General features: G+C 29.6%; 1 protein-coding gene across 1 annotated transcript; it reads right to left on the bottom strand.

Moving 5' to 3' along the window:
* Window positions 1–810: 810 nt before the first annotated feature.
* LOC132935410 (uncharacterized) lies at window positions 811–10,274 on the bottom strand. Its single transcript, XM_061001954.1, has 9 exons — window positions 10,166–10,274; window positions 9,882–9,932; window positions 4,719–4,946; window positions 3,793–4,640; window positions 3,283–3,381; window positions 2,630–2,730; window positions 2,117–2,552; window positions 1,445–1,626; window positions 811–1,336 (listed from the first exon to the last, which is right to left on the bottom strand). The coding sequence occupies exons 1-9, from the start codon at window positions 10,272–10,274 to the stop codon at window positions 1,138–1,140; spliced, it is 2,253 nt and encodes a 750-aa protein (XP_060857937.1). The 3' UTR covers window positions 811–1,137.
* Window positions 10,275–10,694: the final 420 nt, after the last annotated feature.

Below are 10,694 nucleotides of genomic sequence, written 5' to 3'. Positions count from 1 at the left end.
TTTTTTATTACGAAACAAAACAATATTAATTAAAATAATAAGTTCCAATTTGTTATAGGTCAATACAAAAGTTAAATAATATACAAATAATATACAATACAATATAATCAACTAACTATTTTACAAATGTTCACTTTTCAGTATATCATTTAAAACTAATATTCAAATTAATATTTCGAATAAATGGAAAGATAAATTAAATAATGAAAAATGACAAAGATCCGAAATGAATATTTAAAATATATAATAGTATTGTAATAATAAATTATAATATATACACCACACGGAATCGTGTAGATATAAATTATTTTTGTTTGTACATATATTATATGCAAGGCTGGGCACTTAAAATTAAGTTAATTTTATTTCGAAAATATCTAAATTAAGTTATTTTTTGTCCGAAGAATAATGCAAATTTTATTTAATAAACCATATTATGTCTCGAATTTTTTATTTTTGCAAATTATCAAATTTTAACTTAAACTAAGTTAAGTTACTTTTTTTCCAAAGTTAACTTTTAACTTAACGATTTAAAGAAAAAAAATACGGGTAACTTAACTTAATTATTTTAAAATAACTTAACATATAGGTAACGAGTTAAAAAAAAAATCATTAAGTTGCCCAGCCTTGTATATTATTATGTACTATGTACACATACTATTTATAGAAATAAAACACCCATACCATAATATAATATATTGGTATTCAGAATTGAAATCTCGTCGTCGATCTATTCAAAACATAATCTTAATTGGACAGTAACTCAGTTAATAATAAAAAATAATAATAACGCTGAATTTAATTACAGGCAATAACTGGATAACAAAAGAAAACGCGAAAAACGAGAGAAAAACACGATAAGAGATGATGAGGAACAACTTTCCATAGACACGCAGATTACATATGCTGCATAGTTGCGGTAGTAGTCCTTATACATGTACGGCGGGGGCGGAGGCCAGTTTCTTCGACTCTGGTAGGTATTTTGCAGCAATGGGTACGGTGGGTGATGTGAGTGCGGCGATTGCCAACCAGTGATGGCGGCGGGGATGGAAGTGGCACCACCGCTGTTACTGCTGCTGCTGCCCGCCACCAGCTTTTGCCAGTCGGGTCTGTGCTTCCACCGTGCCAGGCCCATTCCTAGTCGGTACGTTGTCTTTTGGACGGACCACCCGCAGATTGATATTGTTGAATTTGATTTTCATTCCAACCAATACCAGCCAATGTGTTTATTAATTGCGGAAAAACACTTGTGACATCTTGTAACAAGGCCATGGGTGTATCATTCGGGTGCATCGACACGAGGCGTCCATTTCTCCGCAACACAGTCAATTGCTCGCTGTCAAACAAACGACGGGTGAAATTTATTAACCTCTACCTAACACTGTCGGATGAGTAATAGCAGGTATAATTATTATTAAAAGTAGCTAGGAGCAGAGACACTTACGAATTTCCACTGAATAATGTTGTATTTAAGCATTTGCTTAAGACGTAAGCGCATTTCGTGACTGTACATTCTGGCAGCACCATCAGGATTAGATCATTTAGTGTAATCAATAAATGAGAATATATATATGGTTTGGCGTTTATGCAATATATAATTTTTCCTTGAAGTGTGGCCGTTTGGATCTGTTTTAAATATATATATATATTATTTATTTTTTAAATGCAAACTGGTGGATGTATTACACATATTATAATAATTAAAAAAAAGTTATTTGGTTTTCTATATGAAAAATAAATCTAAATAGTAGCTTTTTGTGTTAATACTACTATGACTTTAGTTTAATAACATACAGGCCCGTTACTTATTGCTATATTGCAATTTATCAAATAATAAATGTTGAAACAAAGTCAATAAAATTAAAATATTATTAATTTAAAGATTAACTCATAGTATCTTATGTTTATTAATGCACATAATCAACTTATCTATGTTATACAAAATTGGCTGAAGTTGATGCACATGCTATTTTTGTGAATAAATATATACTTGTTTTTAAAAATAAAGGTATAAAGGTATCAAGATTTTATATTTTATATAGGTATGAAAAATAATATAATTTTATTCTAGGCCCCAATAACTTCAGTCAATCTTAAAATATTAAACATCATTAACCTTGTATGCATCATTATTAGATGTGTCAAGTGCCCACATACGTTCCGGTATTCTTGTCAATTCCCAGCTAATATTAGGAAAAACAGGAGTCACCTGCACCGTTGGATGTACCGGGCTGGATGATGAGGACGGTAAGTCAATGATTTCTGGGGATGGAGCAATTACAATGGGTCCAGCATTCGTCATTGTGTTGCGCTGTTGATTATTGGTGAAAAGATCATACACAGATTGGCCTCTATGTGACTGCTGAGTTTGAAGATAAGTAATTTGTTGTTGCTGCAACTGTTGTTGTTGGGCTTGGCTATTGTAAGAATGTTGATTGTAGAATTGTCTCATTTGACTTGAATGTGATATTACATTGCTATTGGTCATTGGATTGTACATAGTTGCCACACATTGACTATTAGGTACAATGTTGGAGTATGAAACGGTATTACTATAAGCATAAATAATTTTTTTTCTGTTTTAGATTTTTACAAATTTGATTATTTATATTATTTTGATAACACTTACCCAATTACTGGTGCCGTACTGCCTGCATGGACTAAATACGGTGGTGGAACAAAATGACCCGAACCGCTTATCAAACTGCTGCCTTGAGACATTGTTGAACTCTGAAAATCCAATAAAAACTAAATGTAAAAACTGTTGATTTACTAATATGTATTACATAGCCTACAATGTAATATTAATAGTAGTAAAAATAAAACCAACCATTGAATTCAAACCCTTAATTATATCACACATGCTAAGCTTGTAGTCAATACTTTTATTACATTATAAATTAACTTTAATGAAGCATCAAAATATATTAAATTGTAAAATGATCCAATATATTAATAGCTAGACTTGTTATTTTAAAACAATTTCAAAGAAAAGAAAAGCTTCATACCTTATTGTTTATTAATATATTAACATTACTTTAAGTCTACAAAAACATGAAAAAAAACGCTTAATTGTTTGAATTACCAACTGAGGAATGACACTAATTAGTCCATTCCTTTATAAAAATACAAGAAAGTAAATTCTTTAATGGATACAAAAGTATAAAATCAAAAACAGTTTACAGTGTGAGCTTTGAACTACAGATAATTGGTTGAGTATTTCTATATAAGAGGCGAGGAATAAGAGGAGAATAAAAATTAAGAAAGTTGAAAATTAAGTACCGCATTATAGCATTGCCCAGCTATGCTTTGATTTCTGGCTGCAATAGAATAGGCACGTGTTGTTGATGGTGGCTGAGCCTGAGTGGTATAGGAATTCACCTACAAAAATATTTTTTATCTATTTAGAATACAGGCTGATTGTAGAGAAAAAAATTGGTTTATTTAAAAGCATGCACGACACTACCATTACTATGAAGTATAATTAAATGAAACAAATAAAAGCAAAATTGAATGTAAAAAACTAAAAAGCCTTTAAACCATTTTTCCCATATTTATATTATTTTGATAGGTACAAAATATATTACAATTATTAATTGATAGACCTTTTTATTTATTGATCCATTATTTATTAATATTTAATAGTAAATAGTACTAAAAATAATTATAAGCATAAAATAATTGATACATTTGAATACATTGTGAAAACACAAGCAACAAATTATTTAAAGAACCAAAAATAAAAAAGCAATTTAATATATATATTTAAATAATATATAACATAATTCATACCATTTGGTTTGGTAGCCATCTGTTTTGATAGGAGATCATCACTGGTATAATCGGTGGTAATATTGGTGCAGGTGCGGTTAAGGTATGAGGAGTAGTATTTTCAGCAGGTACTACGTTAGGGGGTTCTCTGATCCAGTCACTGGGTGGATTTATACGGGTGGATTTCTGATTAGTTAGGAATTGTGTATAAACCTCCTTACCTGGCCAATATTCCTCAATATTTGTTTGCGGTGGAAAATAATTCTTGATATCATCAACATCGATCACTGTGCAAGAGTTACTAAGAAAAAACTCATTTCTGATACCCTTAATTATTCTACAACAGAACTTGAGATAGGCCAAGTTCCAATTTTCTAATTTTACAGCTCGACGCTCTAGGATTTCTGATTTGCCTTTAAAGAAGAAAATCGGAACGTATTTTCGGTTATCTTCAATACAATATGGCACAATACATTCAGAGTTAATACGTATAAAACCGCATTTTTCTGTGCTACCTGGAGTAATATTGCACATTAATTTTTTATAACATACTTCTATGAACGTATAAAATTCATGAACTTCTTCTAAACAAACAATATAATCTTTTCCTGCGAAAAACTTTTTTTTCCCGTATATAGAGTCGGTATGTTCTTGGTTGATTTCGTTTAATAATATAGCTTCAGTATCAGTGATAATATGACTTCTTACAGATGCGCATTTATAAATATCTGCATGTAAATAATCTAAATAGTTGCTGAGAAGGTGAGTTTCAGCCATACGTACAGATACAAACTTCAAAAGTTCACCATTAATTACTCGTATGATATATGGTACATAATATCCAGCGATTAATGTCCATGAAAATTTACCTATATTGCATAAAAGAACATAAAATATAATGTTTTCATAGGAAATTTCAAATCATGAATTATTTTTTGTTTGCTTACCTTTCATACTTTCGACATCTTTACAATCTTTAAGTAATTTTCCTTGCATATTTTGTTCTGTGTTATTTGTTGTGATTGGTGCATTAGCCAATGTTACACCTCTATGGGCTCTGTTTATATACACATTAGCCGGAGCTGCTGCTGTTGCAGTTTTTTGATAATTTTCTTTCATTTTGAGAGCCATTGCATTTACTTCAGGATCTTCACATTCGTTTTTAACATTTTCCCTGTAATTTAACTATACAAATGTTTTAATATAATTTAAATTTTTTTTTTAGAAAGTAATTTTTGGATTTTAAATGTAAAATTTTGAATAATTATAATTACAAGAACATTTTTCAAGAGGAAGTAAAAGAAAATAATGGACAAACTAAAAACTGTATTATTTACTTTATGAGTACAATAAAGCTCTAATGAAGTTAAAAAAAAACTTGATGGCAAAATTAATGTTAGTAAACTCTTATATACTACTTTGTCTTGAGTTGCTTTCACTAGACAAGTCAAAAAAAACTGTTGGTTATCTTATTTTTTAGTTATTCATAAAAAATTGAAAATAACAGAATAAAACTACCTATTTAACATTAATATATTTTCTATTTGTTTTAAGATTATATAAGTTACAACTAAAGAGCAGATTTGCAAATTTTTTTCATTTTCACATTTTTTGGATTTTTGTCAGTAATTTTTACGAATTCTAAGAGTTTGAAGCTAATGGGGATTTTTTTGCATATTACTGCATGCTTAATGGTTATGGCATATTTCTAAATATTTTGACAAAATTCAAAATATATTACATATTAAAGCAAAAATTCTAAAAAAATGTATAAAATACCTTTTGTAGGATTATTCAATTTAATAATTTGAAAATATAAATTACAAATTTTTTTGTTTATTAAGTAGGGAGATAATAGATAGTAATAATAATAATAATAATAATAAAAATAATAATAATACCTATAATAGATATCTATAATTATTATTATATTATAAGTTATTTAATTTGTTTCAAATTATTTTTGATGAATAAATTTATAAGCTACTAAATTGTGAATCTTTACCATATTACACAATTTAAAATTTATGTTATTGCAGATTTGTTGCACATGTTCTCGATTTCGACAGCATATTTTGAAACTTATTAATGCATAATAATTCGCGCTCTAGTTATAACTTATAATTTATAGTTAGAATAAAAAGACAGTTATGGTTATTCACAGTCTCAAATACCAACTAGATAAAATGTATAACTTCCACATGGTCTATATTACTGTTTTATAAAGCTCTCTTTTTAGAAACCTATTATAATTTAAAAGTAATAATATATTTATATACACCTAACTAGTTGAAAAAAAAAATGTTTAGAAAATGTTGTGACGCAAAGCCAATTTAATATTAATATTGTATACACATAATGCAATAACTAATATAATAATATTATGTAAGTAGGTATACAATTATAATTATTGTTGCAATATAAAACAAAAATAAAAATATAGATAGTTGCTTAATATTTATTATTAACCATTTAACCCTTTATTTATATTATAGCGGAATTTTATTGTTTGTCATATTTACATTTTATAGATGACAATTCAATGTGCACAAGATAAACACCGGTAACGCATTACGATGTAATCGCAAACTTACATATTATTATTATGTAATTATATATAACACAATACGGATTTATACTTTTAATATTGTTACAATGATGTAACAAACAAAAAAATTTAAAATAGAAAACCACTTTTATGGTTTATTTGGCATGCATATTCGGACGAAAATAAAATCAAAATTTAGTAAAACGAAGTTTTAACAAACATAGTTTCAAATTCTTGGCGGAGCAATGCATGCAATTGTTTACAATAAAGTAATTGGGTCAAAATTATAGAATATCCTTAACTTTCAATTATTGGAAAAAAAATTTAAAAATGGAGGGAAAACGGGAATTTTTAGTCAAAACCACCAGTTTTGGCAACATCGATTTTGTTATGTAATTACACAATTCAAAACCGATAATATTCACTAAATTACTATAATAAAATTTATAATATTAGTTTTTTCCGAGGTATTTACTATAGGTACCTACAACGGTATAATTTTCAATATATTTAGATTTTTCGAGCTATTTATAGATATTTTACATTTTTTTAAATATAAGATTTTACCTCTACTAATATTTATCCGACAAAAAGATTGAAGATTCGATTAAACGTTTCTGATGTTGTTTATAATGAAAATTAGAATTGAAAAAATAAAATTGAGGCATGAATCTACAAACATTTTATGAGAGTGTTTTATGTAAAAATTTGATCAAAAAAACAGTTACCTAAAATCTCGATTTTGCTGTAAGCAATTACCGGTATTATATTCAAGTACTAGATTTATTAGTTAAATAACTTGAACATCATAATATTCACAAAATCACAACACGATATTACCAACTGCTACGACTATGTACAACTAAAGGTAGAATTAAATGATATACCTACCTATAGATTTCGACAAAAGTGTTCATATATTAACAAATACGAGGAAGATTTATAATGACAATTAAATATAAAATTGTATTCTTATCACATACGGATTGTATTCATGTTTATTAATTATATTTATTATTTTAATACCTTTATGATTATGATTATGAGTTATGACAATATTCTTGTAATTTTAGAAATGCAGCTATTGTTAGATTACCAAATAACTAATTGCCCAATACAATTTACAATCGCTATAATTGGTCAAATACGGTTTTTGGTGCTATATACCTACATGACTCTGTGTTCAGAATTTTATCGTTATTCACCACATTAAATTATTTTGTTTAGGTAAAACGATTTCACTTGTCATTAATAACCACCTGATTCACGGTGGAATAGTTGAATATTTTAAATTCTAAATATTATCTAATATTGCCTATTTAGTATATCGTGGCGACGGGTTAACCACGCGGTTTACACGGAGTACGGTGACAGTGCAATACAGTAGAATTTCTATATTACAAAGTCTCATGAAGCATAAAAAAAATTCATTAAAAAAATTCAAGAATTTCGTTAAATAGAATTTAATAAATTTGGTTTCCAAAAATATTTCGTCAAACGGGATATTTTGCTAAATGGAAGTTTGTTGTATGGAAGTCTGTAAAACATTTAGGTCGTTTTTAAGAGGACGCTATACGGCCATTTTTGTCTCCGTCTAACAAGTAACAACTAACAACTAACAAGTGCGTAACATGGGAAATTCACGAATGGACCTAATATAAAACTTGATGATAAGATTATTATCTGTGTTTGTATGAGGGTGTTTTACGACAGTTCAATTATTTAGCAAGTAAAGCGTATAATACCTATAATATAGAGTAAATTAAGAATAAATATAACTTATTTAAAAGCTGAATTACCTATTGTAAAAAACAACATGGGTACAAACACAAATATTGTTCTTATCATCAAGTTTCATAATAGGTCAATTCACTCTAATTTTTAAACTAATGAAACTAAATGTAATCTTCTGAGCGTAAATTTGCAATGTCACTCCCATGTAAGACGGAGACAAAAAATTAACATCTTACATCCTCTTAAATGTTGACGAAATTGTATATTATAGTTAAGTCATTATTTCTAATCAAACTATTTAAAACTTTTGTTTTTACCTAATTCAAAGAGTACTAATTTTAGAATTTTAAAACATTCAATGTTATTTAAATTCTGTGGAAAGATGGCAGAAACAAATATGTACATTTTGTTAATTTAAAAACAGGGATAACAAAAATTTTAGTTATTTTATTGAATTTAAAAATATTAGTAGGGACATCTTAAAAATATTTAGATTAAAATAAGCTATTTCCTATTTATGCGATGAATCTCTTCACATTGTATTACTTCTACGATATTGACTCTATAATTAATGACAATAGTATATGATATGAATAGTTCAATAAATAATTTTAACAAGCTAGTAACATCCATAAAAATGTATTAATATTAATTTTAATAACGATAATATTATTGGGTTTAAATATTTGTCAGCTGAAATACTGTCAGTGACATTATTTTCAGAATTTGTATGGCTTCTTGACTATTTGAGGGCTGAGGCTTACTCATTTGTCGCGAAAACGATCTGAACAACTCAACAATCACGACTTTATTGCAGTTTCTCAGAGCGTATTACTTGATTTTATCTTAGTTCATAGTGGTCACTGGCATAATACATAATGTAACAATTATTATAAAAACATTTTTTTCTTCACAATAATAGTGCATAATATAAAAAGAGAGCAAGAACGCTACGCTAAAAAATCGTAATAAACCACAGACATATTATAAATCGTTGTGCTTATTTTTAATGTTTTTAAACTTGGGTTTGTTTTTTTTTTAATTGAATTGTTCATAGGTATATATTATTTATGGATTTATACACAAATACAATATAGGTACTTAAATCAAATTAATTTAACCAGCTAATTAAAAAATAAACCATTAACTATTTGTATAAAGAATTACTTATTTCTATAAAATAATGTTGCATGGTACTACCAAGAATAAAAACAAAAATATCTCCAACCGATCTGGGTAAACGCTAATATCTTGATATTTCAAATGTAAGAGACGTTTGAAGTTAACCAAAAAACAAATTAGACATTACCATAGGAGCAAATAGGGGGAGGGGGCCTGGGGGATAAGCCACCCTCCCCACCAAAAAACTAGTGATTCCACTACTATAATTTAAATCATCATAAGAGTATTAAGTATATACCTGATCTACTGCCCCCCAAAATTTCAAACACTATTTACGCCTATGGACACTACTAATTTATAGTATTAGGCGTGTGTGGGCCGTAGGTGTTGTAGGCGTATATTCATATCATATACTATTGTCATTAATTATAGAGTCAATATCGTAGAAGTAATACAATGTGAAGAGATTCATCGCATAAATAGGAAATAGCTTATTTTAATCCCCAACACATGGTAATAACGATAATAATAACAACAAAAATGTCTAATACATAATAAATAATAATAATCAACATTAATCAGGAAGACTAAACCAAGGTCGGTATAGCGTACACTCGTATGGCAAACACTCAAACATAATAATAAAAAAAGAAAACTAAATTACGATACGTTATATTGTTATAATCATCGGATTTAATATCGTTACCTTCATTTTCTGGAACGCTGTTTACAGAAGCCAGTTTTGAAGTGTTCGTCGAGCGGTGGGAAGGGTGGGGTAAGATAAATTATGTTATTCGCCAAAAATAATAAGCCGTGGTAATGGCGTTTGGAAAAAGCAAAAAAAAAACAGGTGCGGCTGTCAACTGTATAAATATTATGTTAATAATTATTCAATGGACTACGCCAAACGGGTCACGCAGTACTGTCGGTGGCCAGTTCGAGAACAACGGGAACTGTAGAACGACGGGAACGTTATTGACAACGAGTTACGGGCGGCGATGTCGGTGGAGAGTATTGAAGGAATTCGAATGGTGTCAGGTGTCTGCTGGCTAGGTGGTGGTTCGGTGGACGGGCAGCAGGTAGCGGAGCTTGCCAACATGACGACATAATTCCAGGGGCACGTTCACGTGTGCGTGAGTTTGCTTGTGTGTGTCTGCGTCGGTGTGCGAGTTTACGTACAGGTGTGTGTGTAACACGAACGTGGCGCGCGTGCGTAAGCGAAGTGAAATCTTCCGAACAGGGACGGAACCAGTCGGCGGCTGGATAGCCTCTAAGCGAGGTACGCACGAGGTACTTCCCGCGACCCGCACCCTCTTGCCAGCCATTGGTCCCGCGCTGGCGGTGTGGTGGAATCCAACGCGAACCCACTGACTAGTACCTCGAATAGAGGCTACCGACGCGCCGAGCTCGCATAATTCAAGGTGTTTTCAAACAGTGTACCAACTGTTGAACTAAATACATGGACCGCGTGCATTATTCAAAATATTATGAACCTCATAGGAAGTCGCCATATGCATTC

The sequence above is a fragment of the Metopolophium dirhodum genome, chromosome 1, assembly GCF_019925205.1.
Source record: "Metopolophium dirhodum isolate CAU chromosome 1, ASM1992520v1, whole genome shotgun sequence".
NCBI classification, from domain to species: domain Eukaryota; kingdom Metazoa; phylum Arthropoda; class Insecta; order Hemiptera; family Aphididae; genus Metopolophium; species Metopolophium dirhodum.
Note: the sequence above shows the minus strand (reverse complement) of the source record. Positions and strands in the feature narration are given on the sequence as shown.

Excerpts from the sequence above, each read along its gene's own strand:
- LOC132935410 (XM_061001954.1), bottom strand. The coding sequence starts at position 10,274 with ATGTTGGCAAGCTCCGCTACCTGCTGCCCGTCCACCGAACCACCACCT. Across the intron at positions 9,933-10,165 it reads CTCCACCGACATCGCCGCCC|CGACGAACACTTCAAAACTG; the intron begins GTAACTCGTTGT and ends CTTCCCACCGCT. Across the intron at positions 4,641-4,718 it reads AGATGTCGAAAGTATGAAAG|GTAAATTTTCATGGACATTA; the intron begins GTAAGCAAACAA and ends TATGCAATATAG.